At 46.8% G+C, this 17,320-nt stretch overlaps 1 protein-coding gene across 1 annotated transcript in view; it reads left to right on the top strand.

The window, feature by feature from the left end:
• Nucleotides 1-268: 268 nt before the first annotated feature.
• The window catches only part of EXOG (exo/endonuclease G), a 36,037-nt gene continuing 18,985 nt past the window's right edge, over nt 269-17,320 (top strand). The window contains exons 1-4 of the mRNA XM_083377033.1: nt 269-479; nt 10,466-10,615; nt 14,887-15,026; nt 16,272-16,348. Of these exons, the coding sequence (XP_083233159.1) occupies nt 290-479; nt 10,466-10,615; nt 14,887-15,026; nt 16,272-16,348 (557 nt within the window). The 5' untranslated portion in view covers nt 269-289. The remainder of the gene's footprint in view (nt 480-10,465; nt 10,616-14,886; nt 15,027-16,271; nt 16,349-17,320) is intronic.

The following is a 17,320-nucleotide window of genomic DNA, read 5'->3' on the forward strand; positions in this document are numbered from 1 at the left end:
ATCACGTGATACTGCAATGGATCAGTTGCCAAGCATCTGAATTTTGATCAGGTAACTATGGGGATGTGAAAAATGGTCATGCTATTTAACGAACAGTCGTTAAGTCTTGGACTGCTTGTATTTGCGATAGGATGACGGACGAGGAAAGACACGCCTGGCTGAGGGAAGAGCAACTTTCGCGCGCTTTTTTTCCCCCCTCAGGAGCGGAGCGGCAGGGAGGCTGCGCAATCCGGGCAGGGGGGCGGAGAAGAGCCTCGCTCGCCGCCTCGCGGCCTTCCGGACGGCCTCGATGGCAGAGGCGATAGGCGCCCGCCTCGTTCGGAATCGCTTCTTCCGCGGTTTCGTAAGCGGAGCGGCCCTGGGTGCCACCGTCTCGGGGCTGCTCGCCAACAAACTCCTCAGAAACCCCGACCAGTCACCGAGCGCCGCCGCGTCCCAGCCAGAAGAACCGCTGCCGCCACCACAACCGCCGTTGGGAGGTAAGGAGGCGACTGCGCAAGCGCGGAGCCATCGACCCGCCCGGGAAGGCGAAATGACACAAAGGAGTGGGCGTGGCTAAGCCCAGGCTAGATGTCGAGTGCGCAAGCGCGGGAAGCTCCAGCTGCACTTCCATGCAAAAAACAAAGGCGGGTTTTGTTTTTGTTTTTTTAAAATAAGCTGTGATTGCTTATCGCAATACCCATTCAGAATGTAAGGTAGTTAGACCTGGTTGTACTTGGATTATGGGGAAGGATGATGAGATAATTTGGAATTCACGGTGTATAGACAGTCCTTGCATCAGCATGATTTGATGTGACATCCCATCAGTCACTTCTCTTGACACAAATCTGTGGGTGTCCAAATGTAGTGGATATAAATGCACATTAATCAGATCTCTACCATTTGTTTTTAGCCTACTGTGCCAAGGAGCATGTTAGAATACGCTTTTTTGGTTCCCCAGAATTATTTCTATGAATGGGAGGGAATAGCAGCTTGAATTTATCATGGGGTACAGATAGTCCTTGACTTATGATCACAATTGAGCCCTAAATTTCTGTTACTAAGCGAGACAGTTACGTGAGTTTTGCCCCATTCTACGGCCTTTCTTGCCACAGTTGTTAAGTGAATCACTGCACTTGTTAAGTTAGTAACACACTTGTAAAGTAAATCTGACTTCCCCATTGACTCTGCTTTTCAGAAGATTAGTTTAGTTTAGTTTAGTTTTATTGGATTTCTATACCGCCCTTCTCCCTAGGGACTCAGGGCGGTTCACAGGGCATATATAAATAGGTATACAAAAATTAAAAGAGAATTAAACCATGCCCAATTAAAATACAGCAATAAAAAATAATAAAACCAGTTAGAAAACCCATATTCCCCTTCAGGCCAGACCAGCTAACTCGAACAAGTGGGTCTTCAACCCGCGACGGAAGGATCGGAGGTCCGATGCCATCCGGAGTTCAACCGGCAGTTGGTTCCATAGTGCCGGGGCACCCACAGAGAAGGCCCTCCCCCTGGGGGCCACCAGTCGACATTCCCTGACTGGAGGCACCCTGAGGAGGCCCTCTCTGTGGGCACGCACAGGGCGGAGGGGAGTTGACGCCGGCAGCAGGTGGTCCTCGAGGTAACCCGGACCCAGGCCATGTAAGGACTTAAAGATCATAACCAAGACCTTGAACCTCACCCGGAAGACAACTGGTAACCAATGCAGCTCGCGGAGCAAAGGTGTAACATGGGAGTACCGGGAAACTCCCAAGACAACTCTCGCGGCCGCATTCTGCACCAGTTGGAGCCTCCGAGTGGTCTTCAAGGGAAGCCCCATGTAGAGAGCATTACAGTAGTCTAGGCGAGAGGTCACGAGCGCATGAGTGACCGTACACAGGGCATCCCGGTCCAGATAGGGCCACAACTGGCACACCAGGCGAACCTGGGCGAAAGCCCCCCTAGTCACGGCTACTATATGGTCTTCCAGGGTAAGTCGTGAATCTAGGAGGACTCCCAAGTTGCGAGCCCTATCCACGGGGGGTAAGAGCTCACCCCCCATAGAAAGCGATGGAACATTTTGAATGTCCCGGGATGCCGGAATGTACAGCCACTCAGTCTTGTCAGGGTTGAGTTGAAGTCTGTTCCTCCCCATCCAGACCCGTACCGCCTCCAGGCAACGGGACATCACATCGAGGGCATCACTGGGGTGGTTTGGGGTCGAAATGAAAAGTTGGGTATCATCAGCATATTGATGATACCCAACTCCAAAACCACAAATGATCTCACCCAGCGGTTTCATATAGATGTTGAACAGGAGAGGCGAGAGAACCGACCCCTGAGGAACTCCACAAATCAGAGACCTAGGGGCCGATCTCTGCCCCCCTGCCAACACCGACTGCGAGCGTCCCAGGAGATAGGAGGAGAACCACTGAAGAACTGTGCCTCCCACTCCCAATCCCCTGAGTCGCCGCAGCAAGATACCATGGTCGATGGTATCGAAAGCCGCCGAGAGGTCTAATAGGACTAGGACAGAGGAATATCCCCTATCCCGAGCCCTCCAGAGATCATTCACCAGAGCGACCAATGCCGTCTCCATGCTGTACCCGGGCCTGAAACCCGATTGGTAGGGGTCCAAATAATCCGCTTCATCCAGGACCAGAGGAGCTGATGCACCACCACGCTCTCAACAACCTTCACAAGAAAGCGAAGGTTGGAGACTGGACGAAAGTTGTTCAATACAGCTGGGTCCAAGGCAGGCTTCTTGAGGAGAGGTCTCACCACCGCCTCCTTCAAGACGGTGGGGAAATAACCCTCACTCAAAGAAGCAGATATAACCGCCTGGAGCCAGCTTCGTGTCCTCTCCCTAGCTGCATAAACCAGCCAGGAAGGGCACGGGTCCAATAAACATGTGGTGGAGCTCAGCCTCCCCATAATCCTGTCCACTTCATCAGGGGTCACAGAATCAAACTCCTCCCAGATAACATTGACAAGACCGCCCGTGTCCTGATCGCCAGACTCTGCCCAGCTGGAGTCCAAACCGGTCCGAGTCCGAGCGATTTTATCCGACAGATGTTGACTAAATTCCTCGGCACGACCCTGCAAGGGATCCTCCCTCACCTCCTGATTAAGAAGTGAGCGAGTCACCCTAAACAGGGCGACCAGGCGATTATCTGCGGACGCGATGAGGGTGGAGAAGTAATTACACCTCGCCACCCTCATCGCTGCGAGATAAGACCTAATATGGGTTCTTAACCGCAACCAGTCGGATTCGGATCGGCTAGACCTCCAACAGCTCTCTAGGCCCCGTTTCCGACGCTTCATCTCCCGGAGCTCCGCGGAGAACCATGGAGCTCGCTGGGATCTGCACCGGGTCAGGGGCCTCAAGGGTACAACCCGGTCAAGTGCCTCAGTGGCTGCCCTTTCCCAGGCTTCCACTAAGGCATCCGCCGAGTTGTGAGCAATGGAGGCAGGTGGGGACCCCAGCGCCGCTTGGAATCTATCAGGATCCATTAAGCGTCTGGGGCGGTACCATCTAATTGGCTCCGTACCCCCACGGCGGGGGGTGGCAAAACGGAAGACCAGCCACAGGAGGTGATGATCAGTCCATGACAGGGGCATAATAAATGGAGAGCCCCCACCAAGATCATCCAACCACCGTCCAGATAAAAAAATCAGGTCAAGGGTGTGGCCTCCCTCATGAGTTGGTTCAGAAATTACTTGCGTCAGGTCCATGGCCGTCATGGAAGCCATGAACTCCCGAGCTAGCTCAGATGAACCTCCCAGGGATGGTAAATTGAAGTCTCCCAAAACAATAAGTTTGGGAAACTCAACCACCAACCCCGAGAGGATATTGAGCAGCTTGGGCAGGGCTGCCGCTGCGCGACTAGGCGAAATGTGCACCAGCAGCAAGCCCAACTGCGCCTCAGAACCAAATCTCACAAAGAGAGACTCACACCCGACTATCTGAGGAACGGTGGTCTCCCGCGGACATAAGGTCGCCCTCATAGTCACCGCCACACCCCCACCCCTACCATGAGCTCGTGGCCGATGTAGCACCCGGAAGCCTGGTGGGCAGAGTTCAACCAAAGGGACCCCACCCTCTGGGCCCAACCAAGTCTCCGTGATGCAAGCCAGGTCCGCGTGCTCACCCTCAACTAAATCCCTAACGAGGGGAGCTTTGTTAACCACGGACCTGGCATTCAGGTACACCAGCCGGAGCTCAGGAGGCTGCACATCCTCGCTCCCGGAACCTCGAGGAAGAGGCAGAGGGTCAGAGCGCCTCACCGCTTGCAAATAGCGGAGACGGCCCTCCCGGTAACGATACGGCCCTCTGTCTATCCACCTGCTGCCATTCCCCGTCGTGGGAATCGGTAATCCCACGACCCGCTCATGAGCCCCGGAGACAACCACACCCCGTTCTCCCCCCGAGCGGTCGGACCCAAGTCTGGCCTGAGCCATGGTTGATTGGCCACCCCCCATAGCCAGACAACCCCTATCTCCCACCCCTCTCCCTAACCCCGTAAAAAATTTAGATAAAAAAGTAATCAGAGGCCTTGTATTAAATTTGTGTTGACGGCCCCTGCCCCTGCCCAGCCATCTCTCAGGGTCCCAAAACTCGGGCCCGTCATCGAGGTTAAGAGTGTTTAAGGAGGTGGGTCGCACCCAGGAGAGGGGGGCTCCCCTGAGGGCGTACAAGTCCATGCTGGTGTATTGTCGCATGAGTCTAGCAAGTCCAGGATAGGCATCCCATTAGTTATGTCCATGGGAGGATCGAAACATGAAGACAGATATCTGGGTCCCCACCCAACTTCACTGCCACTCAGTTGGGTGCCCCCAGAGACAGGCCGCCCCCCACCCTCTCACGACGGGTTGCAACTCTGTTCCTGGAGGTGGACCAGATATCCTCTGGGTAGGCAAACCCCATAGAGCTCCCACCTCTATGGGGCTGCAAATGGAAAAGTCAAGCCACTCTCCCACCGTGGCCGATACCCAGGTGTGTCCAAAATCCAAGGGGAGAGGGGGGAGGGTAGGCAGGAAGATGATAAGTATATATGTCCATATGTCCGAGGCAAAAAGGGTAGGCAGGCCAGGATAGTGAAGATGGTCCAAAGTCGTCGTCGTCGCTGCAAAAGCAGTCCAAAAGCGGTGCAGGAACCACGTCATCTTTGCACCATTATGATGACCCGCGGTTGTCTTCTCCGCCGCTAAATGGCCTGAAGACGCCGTCGCCGCCAAGATGACTGACAATCGCCCTCTCCACCGCCGAAACGGCCCGAGGGCGACACCGCCGCTGAAAGCGGCCCGAGGCGACCTAGGGCAACATGGGGACCCCACCGCCGGCAAGAGGGCCAAAAGCCCAAAAAGCACCAAAGCCAGCCACCGGCCACCGCGAACGAGCCACACAGTCCCAGAAACGCCGGTGCCGCCGAAAGCAGTCCGAAAGCAGGCCCCAGAAACATCCCACCAGCTGTTGGCCGCCGAAAACGGCCAGAACACACCATCTTCGCCGTCGCCGCCGAACGCATGCTGCCGCCGCTGCTGCCGAGCGCGGGCCGCCGTCAGTGCCAAGCGCGGCCCAAAGACCACCGCAAACAGCGCCGGAGACGACGCCCACGCCGTCGCCACCATCGCCACCATCGCTGCCGCCCGAAATCGCCGCCGCCCGAGCAGACTCACGGGCGTCCTCCTCGCCAACCGGAGCCAGTCTGGGAGCGTCAAAGGCGGCCCAAAACGGCCCAAAGAGCAGGAAAGAGCAGGAAACGCCGGTGTCGGCCACGAGCAGCTGCAGACAGTCCAGGAAGGAACAGCAAGAAAGAAAAACAGCCGGCGTCGGCCACGAGCAGCTGCAAATGGTCCGGAAAAGGCAGCAGCAAAGGAAACAGCCGGAGGACAGCAGGGCCAGCAGACGGGCAGCTCGGTAGATAGAGTCTAAGTAGGTCACTGCCAGCTTCGTCGACCTCCTAGTTGCCTCGCTGCCTAATGCCATAAGCCCCCAATCCCCATCTCAAAAAGCCCGAAGGCTCGTGAGGGGCTCCCAAGGGACGCCTAGCAGCTGGAGCTCACGGAGCTCAGCCGAGCACGTCCGCCATCTTGGGCATGCGTCTCGATAAAGATTAGATAATCTTTATTGTCATTTTTTACTGTGGGCACAACGGCACACATCAAAAATGAAATTTAGTTGCCCGCTCTCAAAATGAAACACATTTTTTATTTATTTTTATTTTTATTCCATTTATATCCCGCCCTTCTCCGAAGACTCAGGGCGGCTTACAAGCTTAGCATACATGACACATACCTAAAACATACTATATACAACATATGTATAGACCCACACCCCTACATATACGTAACAAATAAATATTAAATACTGTCCATCTTGAATATATAACGGAAGGAGGAAGCCTGAGAGTTCACAAGGTTAATGCTGTATGGAATGAAACTATGGTACACACTGACATAGTTGGTCCTTTTACACCAACAATTGGTGGTAAAAGATATTTCTTGACATTTGTTGATAATTATTCTAGATATGGATATGTATTTCCTATGAAAGAAAAATCTGAGACCTTTCAGATCTTTAAAGACTTTGCCGCCCTTGTCTATAGCCAACACGAAGTCAGCATCGCCAGAATTCAGAGTGATTGCGGTGCTGAATTCATGTCTCAGCACTTTCAGGACTGGGTGCGTAAGAATGGCATACTATACCAGACCTCAGCTCCTTGCACTCCGACTGTATAGAGCTTCTCCATCTTTGGCTGCAGAGCATATAGTCAGATTTCTGTCTTGACCATCTGCTGATGTCCATATGTACAGCCGTCTCTTGGGTTGTTGGAAAAGAGTGTTTGCTATGACCATGGTATTCTCTTGACAAAATTCTATCGGCCTGTGCCCTGCTTCATTTTGTACTCCAAAGCCAAACTTGCCTGTTATTCCGGTTATCTTTTGGCTTCCTACTTTAGCATTCCAATCCCCCATGATGATAAGGACATCATTTTTTGGTGTTAGGGCTTCATAGAACTGGTCAATTTCATCCTCTTCAGCACCGGTGGTTGGGGCATAGACTTGGACTACTGTGATATTGAATGGTTTGCCTTGGATTCGAACTGAGATCATTCTGTCATTTTGGGGATTGTATTCCACCCAGTATTGCTTTTCCTACTCTTTTATTGACTATGAAGGCTACACCATTTCTTCTGAGGGATTCTTTCCCGCAGTACCGGTAGTATACCTGATGGTCATCTGAATTAAATTCACCCATTCCTGTCCATTTTAGTTCGCTGATACCTAAGATGTCGATGTTCAGTCTTGTCATCTCTTGTTTGACCACGTCCAGCTTTCCTTGATTCATGGATCTTACATTCCAGGTTCCTATAGAGTAAAAATCTTTAAGCTGAGCGTCCTTTCGGCTTTGGCCCAGTCGCTTCATTCTTTCTGGCGCTACTAGTACTAGCCCTCTGCTCTTCCCCAGTAGCATATTGGACGCCTTCCGACCTGAGGGGCTCATCTTCCAGCGTCATATCGTTTTGCCTTTTGGTACTGTCCATGGGGTTTTCATGGCAAAGATACTGGAGTGGTTTGCCATTTCCTTCTCCAGTGGATCACATTTTGTCAGAACTCTCTGCCATGACTTTTCCGTCTTGGGTGGCCCTGCACGGCATAACTCATAGCTTCATTGAATTACGCAAGCCCCTTCGCCATGACAAGGCAGTAATCCATGAAGGGGAGTGCAATCCTAAGTTGCGTTAACAGAGGGATTCAATCACATCAGGTACTGATGCCACTCTATAAAGCCTTAGTAAGACCACACCTAGAATACTGCAACAAATTTTGGTTTCCACACTATAAAAAAGATGTTGAGACTCTAGAGCAGGGGTCTTCAAACCTGGTCCTTTTATGACTCGTGGACTTCAACTCCCAAAATTCCTCAGCCAGTTAAAGTCCACAGGTCATAAAAGGGCCAAGTTTGAAGACCCTTACTCTAGAAAAAGTGCAGAGAAGAGTAAAAAGGTGGTTAGGGGACTGGAGGCTAAAACATATGAAGAACGGTTACAGGAACTGGGCATGGCCAGTCTAGTGAAGAGAAAGACCAGGGGAGACATGATAGCAGTCTGCCAATATTTGAGGGGTTGTCACGGGGTGTGTGTGTGTCACCTATTTTCCAAAGCACCTGAAGGCCAGACAAGGAACAATGGATGGAAACTGATGAAGGAGAGATTCAACCTGGAAATAAAGAGAAATTTCCTGACAGTGAGAACAAGCAATCAATGGAACAGACTGCCTTCAGATGTTGTTGGTGCTTCATCACTGGAGGCTTTCAAGAAGAGACTGGACAGCCACTCGTCTGAGACTCCTGCTTGGGCAGGGCGTTGCATTAGATGACCTGCAAGGTCCCTTCCAACTCAGCTATTCTATTCTATTCTATTCTATTCTATTCTATTCTATTCTATTCTATTCTATTCTATTCTATTCTATTCTATTCTATTCTATTCTATTCTTCATTCCATTATTCTATTCTATTCTATTCTATTCTATTCTATTCTATTCTATTCTATTCTATTCTATTCTATTCTATTCTATTCTATTCTATTCTATTCTATTCTATTCTATTCTATTCTATTCTATTCTTCATTCCATATTCCATATTCCATATTCCATATTCCATATTCCATTCCATATTCTATTCTATTCTATTCTATTCTATTCTATTCTATTCTATTCTATTCTATTCTATTCTATTCTATTCTATTCTATTCTATTCTATTCTATTCTATTCATCCTAGTCTAGTCTAGTCCATTCCATTCCATTCCATTCCATTCCATTCATTATTCTTAGCCTTCAATCCCCACCTTGGCCATGAAAAGCTGGCTGGGTGACTTCTGGACAGTCACTATCTCTCAGCCCAACCCTCCTTACAGGGTTGTTGTTGGGAAAATAGGAGGAGGAAGGAGGATTAGAGATGTTCGCTGACTTGAATTGTTTATCAAAATAATAAAAGCAGGATATAAATTAAAAAATGTTTGAGTATATTAAGTACATCATTAAGAAGGAAACAATTGGTTATTTTAAGATTTTGTTTCAACTTCTCTTGAGGTTATAATTCCACAGCCAGACCACCCTCTGCTGGAAAGTGTGTTTTTACTGCATTAGTGCAAAGTGCTGTCTACTATTTCTTTACTTGTATCCCGCCTTTTTTATTTTTACAAACAACCCAATGTGGCAGATGTATTCAACATATCTTCCTCTAATACAACACTCTTCTTATTTTTCTCACAATAACATTGTGAGGTGGATTGGGCTGAGAGTGAGTGACTGGCCCAAGGTAACCCAACCAGCTTTCGTGGCAAAGGTAAGACTAGAATTCACAGTCTCCTGCTTTCTTGCCTGATGCCTTAACCACTAGTCCAAACGAGCTCTTTCCTTGTCTTGTTTGGAGGATTATTCAGTGAACATTTGAAGTTACAGCAGCATTGAAAAAAACTGACTTATGGCCATTTTTCATACTTATGATCGTTGCAGTTGTGCTGCTGCCTTAACAAGTACAGTAATTTGCTTAACAACTGTGGCAGGAAAGGTTGCGGCAAAACTCATTTAACAACCGTCCTGCTTAGCAATAGAAATTTTGGACTCAATTGTCATAAGTTGACAATTCATAATTTCTCACCTATTGACCTAAATGCCCATAAATTAATTGTATAATACGAAATGAATGTATGCATCAGGTTAGTTTTTTTTAATGTAATATATATTTTGTAGGTTTTGTTCCTTTCTTTTTCATTAGAGATGAAGATGCTTGCCTCCCACTCATAAGGTTGAGAGTTCAATCCTAGGTAGCGGTAGATATTTCTCTCCTAGGGTGCAAAGAAAAAATATCTGCTGTGAACTCTGCCTGGTGTCAGGAAGGGCATCCGGCCAGTAAATGCTCAGCTTCATCAAGTCACCCCAGCTCTACCCTAAATAAAGGGATTAAAGGTAAAGGTAAAGGTTCCCCCGCACATGTGTGCTAGTTGTTTCCGACTCTAAGGGCCTGTGCTCATCTCCGTTTCAAAGCCGAAGAGCCAGCGCTTGTCCGAGGACGTCTCCGTGGTCATGTGGCCGGCATGACTAGACGCCAAAGGCGCACGGAACGCTGTTACCTTCCCACCGTAGTGGTCCCTATTTTTCTACTTGCATTTTTACGTGCTTTCGAACTGCTAGGTTGGCAGAAGCTGGGACGGGTAACAGGCGCTCACTCTGTTACGCAGCACTCGGGATTCGACCTGCCAAACTGCCGACCTTCTGATCAACAAGTTCAGCGTCCTAACCCACTGAGCCAAAGGGATTACAGGGTCGTAAAAGGAAGTTCCTTTCTTTTTCATGCAATAAAAATAGAAATTTAAAAGATCATATGACACTGTATAATTATTTTGCTGATTTGTAAAAATGTAGCTCGTGATTTTTAATATATGATGCGATTTTTCTATGCCTTTGTTTCAAGAAAGTTCTTTTTTCTTTCTGTCTTAGAACCTGGGCCAAAGTCTATATTGGAAAGATACGGATTTCCTGCAGCTGGAACTCAAATCAGACATTATACCAATCATGCTCTCTCTTATGATCAGGCAAAACGAGTACCTAGATGGGTGATTGAACATATTTCCAAATACAAAACTTCAGGTACTTAAACAGTTTCTCTGCCTGGATATTGTAATTAATTTCCTTCTAAGAAGACAGGGACTTCTTGCCATGTATGAATCATAGAACTGCAATAGAAGATTTATTCCCTTGGCTGCAATCTTATCTTTAAAAGTAGTCCTTGACTTATTATCACAATTGAGCTGAAATTTCTGTTGCTAAGTGAGACATTTAAGTGAGTTTTGCCCCATTTTATGACCTTTCTTGCCACAGTTGCTCAGTGAATCATTGCATTTGTTAAGTGAGTAACCTGGTTCTTAATTGAACCAGCTTCCCCATTGACTTTTCTTGCCAGAAGATCACAAAAAGGGGATCACGTGACCCCAGGACACTGCAACCATCATAAATACGAGTCAGTTGCCAAATGGCTGAATTTTGATCATGTGATCAGCGCTGCAGTGAAAAAGCAGCGATAAGTCACTTTTTCCAGAGCCATTGTCACTTCAAAACAAATGGTTGTAAGTCAAGGACTACTTGTATTCTTCTGAAAATAAGGCTAAGTATAGCGAAGGACACTTTCATAGAACTAATACTGCACCCAGTTTTGGTCACCACGATATAAAAAAGTGTTGAGACTTATCCTATATAAGCTAGAGAGTGATGGATTTTAGAGTTTATGGTTGTTAGTATATGGTTGTTTATGATTGTTTTTTTTATATATACATTGTATTTAGCTCTGGGAAGTCGGGGGGAGGGGGGGAGGGGGGAGAGGTAGGCGGGAGGGAGAAGGGAGGGGGAGGGGGGATTGTTAAAGATAAATTGTATGTTAAAACTTTTCAATAAAAAAAAAAGTGTTGAGACTCTAGAAAGGGTACAGAGAAGAGCAACAAAGATGATTGGGGGACTGGAGGCTAAAACATTTTTTATTTTATTTTAATTCCATTTATATCCCGCCCTTCTCCGAAGACTCAGGGCGGCTTACAAGCTTAGCAGTAGCCTTCATTCTATGTATATGCCTGCTTATTAGGGCTTTCACACACACCCCAAGCGGCATTATTACAAAGTCAGCTTAATTGCCCCCAACAATCTGGGTCCTCATTTTACCTACCTCAGAAGGATGGAAGGCTGAGTCAACCTTGAGCCTGGTGGGATGCGAACCTGCAATAATTGCAGGCAGCTGGTGTTACTTAAGGAGGCATTAGCCCACTGCTCCACCAAGGCTCATAGGGAACGGTTGCTGGAATTGGGTATGTCTAGTTTAATGAAGAGAAGGGTGAGGGATGACATGATAGCAGTGTTCCAATATCTCAGGGGCTGCCACAAAGAAGAGGGAGTCAAGCTATTCTCCAAAGTGCCTGAAAGCAGGACAAGAAGCAATGGATGGAAACTGACCAGAGAGAGAAGCAACCTAGAACTAAGGAGAAACTTCCTGACAGTTAGAACAATTAACCAGTGGAACAACCTGCCTCCAGAAGTTGTGAATGCTCCAACGGAGATGTTTAAGAAGAGACTGGAGAACCGTTTGTCTGAAATGGTATAGGGTTTCCTGCCTGAGCAGGGGGTTGGACTAGATGACCTCTTAAGGTCCCTTCCAACTTTATTATTATTAAGTATGCATGGGTTTATTTTCTAAAATGAATCGAGGTTGCCACTTATACGTGCTTTGGATCGGTAAACTCTTTAAGTTCATTCTCCTTCCTGCTTGCTTTTTGGGGACATTTGCACACAAGAGGTGAGCCACAAGTGTGCTTCCAACTGCCATGCCCTGCAAGCTGGATTGCTTTGCTTTGCTTTCTTTCCTTCCAATCAGCTTGTATCCAGGTACAGTGAATCCTATCCCATCATCCCCAGGCAACTGAAAGGGGCTTGGTGTTATTCTAGAGCAGTGGTAGGCAACCTTGGCTCTTTTATGACTGGTGGACTTCAACTCCCAGAATTCCTGAGCCAGCATGGCTCAGCTTGGAAACCTCTCCCTTTCCCCTCAGCATGGCTGTCTCAGGAATTCTGGGAGTTGAAGTCCACCGGTCATAATAAAGTGCCAAGGTTGCCTACCTCTGATCGAGCACTGTAGTAGTGATGTGGTGGGACCGGAGAGGAATGAAAGTCAACACCTAGAGATAACTTTCCTTGCTAAGCAAGATGGTTATTAAATAAACCACACCCACTTTTGCAACAGCTTTTAGGTGAATCATCCTGGTAGATAGATGACTCTCGTGGTTGTTAAGCAGGTCTAGCATTGGCTTCCTTTGGCAGGAGCTGCTAAGGTTATAAACGGTGACCCACAAATCACATGTATTTATGCAGCTGTCATAAATATGGTTGCCCAGCACCCGAAATTTGATCATGGGGACACTGCCACTGTTGTAAATGGGAAGACTGGTCATAAATCACTTTTTCAAGTGCTGTTATAACTTTGAACGGTTGCTAAACAAATGGTTGTAATTCGAGGACTATCTGTATTCATTTTACACCAAGATTGATGAAGTCAGTTTCCCCTTGAGTGACACTTGTGTCCTGCTTTCCAATTAGGTTGGACTACAACTCCCCTTGTTCTCAGTGTGATCCTGATGGCTGTGGCTGATAGGAACTGGCTTCCAATGCAGCTCCAAAATGTTGGGTCAGGACAGTGAAGTGGCCAACAGGGTGAACTTTGGCTTGTATATTTATGATTTTATGATATGACTTGCATTTTAGTCTTAATCCGGCTTTGTGTGGTCAAACCCCCAAACTTTTGCAGCCTTACCAAAGGACATCTTTATTGCCATAAAAGAACAAAAATCCTAGCCCACCCACCATTTTCATCATCTTCTACTCTTCTTCCTCATTACTATTATTAGAATTAGAATTACCCTAACACAGGGGTCTCAAACTCAATTTCACTGAGGGCCGCATCAGCATTGTGGTTGCCCTCGGGGCCAGGTGGGTATGGCCAGGGTGGGCATGGCCTACTGGGTGGGCGTGGCTAGAGTGCGTATGGCCTACTGGGTGGGCATGGCCAACTCTACATCGTTCGCATCAAGGATGCCTATGGGGGCCTGGGCAGGAGTGGGACAGATCTGAGGGTCTCTGGCAGGAGGAGGGTCTCTGGGCAAGGCAGTGGGGGCCGTTCCCTCACTGTTTCCAGGATGGCTTCATGGGCCACATGAAACCACTTCGCGGGCCGGATCCGGCCCCCGGGCCTTGTGTTTGACATGCCTGCCCTAACGTTATTCATGGAGGGAACCTTATGAGCATTGTGGTAGAGCTCTCGCCTCACAATCAGGTGGCTGTGAGTTTGATCCTAAGTAGTAGCAGATATTTTTATCTCTTGAGACTAATAGCAAACATCTGCTGTGAGCTCCGTGTAGGTGTCAGGAAGGGCATCTGGCCAGAAAACGCCCAGCTCCACTCAGTCACCCTGACTCCACCTGGATGCAAAGGATCACAGGCTCTTTAAAAGAAAAAATATTCATGGAGGAAATCTTATAAAGTCATGCATAAAGGAATTCGCAACCTTAGAGAGCCTCTTGTCTTGTGAAATATCTGCTTACACTGTTAACGAGTACACATTTGGAATAATTTTTGAGTATTTGGAGAGGCTTAAGTTCAATTAAGGTTATCTCTTATCTTGAGATCTTTATTCTAAGGAGCTTTAGATCTAAGATGCTTGCTTATTTATTTATTCATTCATTAAATTTATATGCTGCCTGTCTCACTTTTGCAGCAACTCCGGGCAGCTTACTAAATGATAAAAAGATAATATAACACGATATCTGGTTTCTCAGTGATTAAAACCAATGGCGGGGCACACGGCATTCTGCCAGATCATCTTTGTCTACTATAGAACTGTATACAGGTAGTCCTTGACTTGTTTAGTGACCATTCAGAGTTACAATGGCATTTTTCACACGACCATTGCAGCATTGTTATAGTCACAGGATCAAAATTTGGACCCTTGGCAGCAGGCTTATATTTATGATGGTTGGGGAACATGTGATCCCCTTTTGAGAACGTCTGACAAGCAAAGTCAGTGGGGAAGCCGGATTTACTTAGCAACTGTGGCAAGAAAGTGAAATTATTAACTGGTCTCACTTAGCAACAGAAATTTTGGGCTCAATTATGGTCATACAATATATTGAGGGCTGCCTGTATGGGAATGCTGGAGGCACATTTTCTGCTCATTGTAGTAAGGAGGCCATGCAACCATTTAAAGTCTGCTTTAGATATCTTTTTTTTTTTAAAAAAAAATGGCCATTGTGTAAGTTGCTTTCAGCACAGAACTTTTTTTTTTGAAAAGGAAATGTAATCGAATTGTTTGGTATCTTGTTCCACAGGCAGCGCAGACAGAAAACACTGCAAATTTAAAGCAGACCCAAACATCCCTTCAGTGTTCAGTGCTGTGAATGAAGATTATGTCGGCAGTGGCTGGTCACGAGGTCATATGGCACCAGCAGGCAACAACAAATACTCATCGGTAGGATTGCTCAGTATAGTTTGATCCCTTGTTTCTTTGAAGGGGAAGGGATGGGATGTTAAAAACAATTCACACTACGCCATTTTCAACCAAACAAGGCTGCACATAAAAATAGGCAATCTTTTTTGCACGAAAATGCAAAATTCAATAAAAATAAATAAAAATAAATTTCTTTTTTGCAAAAAGGGAATGCAAAGAGACCCAGTTTGGTCTAGCAATTAAGGCACCAAGCAAGAAAGCAGGAGACTCGTGAGTTCAAGTCCCATCTTAACCATGAAAGCCGGCTGGGTGACTGTGTGGGTCACTAGGAGGTGATGTGTTCTAGTGCTGCCTTTGGCATGAAAGCCAGCTGGATGACTTTGGGCCAGTCACTAGGAGACAATGAGGTCTAGTCCCACATAAGGCATGAAAGCCAGCTGGGTAACTTTGGGCCAGGCACTAGGAGGCGATGATTTCTAGTCCCACCTTAGGAATTAAAGCCAGCTGGGGGACTTTGGGGCAATCGCTAGGAAGCAGGGCTTTTTTTGTCATAGAACGCTCAGAACGGAGTTCCGGCACCTTTTTTGGATGGAACCTTGTAGGGTAGGCAAGGCGGGTTGTATGACACGTGTGAGTTCCGGCACCTTTTTCTTTTACAAAAAAAGCACTGACTAGGAGACAATAAGTTTTAGTGGTGCCTTAGGCATGAAAGTCAGCTGGGTGACTTTGGACTAATCGCCAGGAGACTGTGAGTTCTAGTCCTGCCTTCTTCATGAAAACCAGCTGGATTAGAGAGGGCCAGTCCCTCTCTCTCATCCCAACTCACCTCACAGGGTTGTTGTTATAGAGAAAATGGGGGGGGGGAGAGAGAGGAAAGTATGCTGGATATGTTCACCACTTTGACTTATTTGTAAAAATTAATAAAGATGGATACAAATGAATAAATAAATTATAAATAAATAAATACGGAACAGCCAAACAATTATGTGAATCTTACAGAATCTCTGCAATTTTGTACCTAGGTTTTTAGGGAAGGGAAGCAAGTTGATTAAAAAAAAAAGCAGACAGAATTCGAAGGATCTAGCCTTGCACTGTAATGCTGACTGATGTAAGAATTATAGATCAGTCTATTTATATTCCACCAAACACAAGCTCTTCTTTGATGTCTGACTTCATTCTGTTAATATGATGTTTAATTCTGAATTCTTAACTAATGTAGGCATCCATCAGAACCTCAATGTTAATTCTTCTTTTTTTTTAAAATAGGAAGCCATGGCAGAAACATTTTATCTATCCAACATAGTGCCTCAGAACTATGAGAATAATGCTGGTTTCTGGAATAGGTGGGTGTGCTTAACAAATAATATACTAAATGCAGGACGAGTTTTGTTTAAATTTTATCATCACACTTCAACCAAAGCTGGAAAGAAGAATAACCAAAATAAGTGCAACACTTCAAGTTGGGGGGAAAAAACATCAGAGGAAAAAAACATGAAAATGTTCTCAGAGAAAGAAAGAATCGTCCTTGACTTTGACCAGAATTGCTTCCAGAATTGCTGTAGCTTAGCAAGGCGGTTGTTACTGTTGCTATGTGAGTCGCAACTGATTTTACAAACTTTTTTTTGCCACAGTTGTTAAACAGAATTACTGCGATGGTTAAATGAATCATGCCGTTAAACAAATCTGGCTTTTCCCGTTGACTTCGCTCATCGAAAGCTAATTGGGAAGTTCGCAAATGGCAATTATATGGCCCAGGGATGCCGCAATTGATGCCAATTCTTGCGAGCTGCTAAGTCTTCAGATTTTGATCACCCACCATGGGGATGATGATAACGGTTATGAAGATTGGTTTTTCGTTGCCGTTGCAACATTCAACGGTCGCTAAATGAACGGTTGCAAGTCAAGGACCATCTGTGCTATTTGACTTTGGGTGATCTGGCCTGAAAAGCCTCTGCAATCTCTTCATCCAGGGAGAGATATTTTGCCCAGAATGTATGGTGGACACATTAGTCCAGTGTTTCTCTATGTGTTTGTGTGTGAGTGGAGACATTGTATAATATAAATGAAGCCTTGGTGGAGCAGTGGGCTAATGCCTCCTTAAGTAACACCAGCTGCCTGCAATTAGTGCAGGTTCGAGTCCCACCAGGCTCAAGGTTGACTCAGCCTTCCATCCTTCCGAGGTAGGTAAAATGAGGACCCAGATTGTTGGGGGCAATTAAGCTGACTTTGTAATAATGCCGCTTGGGGGTGTGTGTGAAAGCCCTAATAAGCAGGCATATACATAGAATGAAGGCTACTGCTAAGCTTGTAAGCCG

The sequence above is a fragment of the Vipera ursinii genome (assembly GCF_947247035.1).
Source record: "Vipera ursinii genome assembly, chromosome: Z".
In the NCBI taxonomy this organism is placed as follows: Eukaryota; Metazoa; Chordata; class Lepidosauria; order Squamata; family Viperidae; genus Vipera; species Vipera ursinii.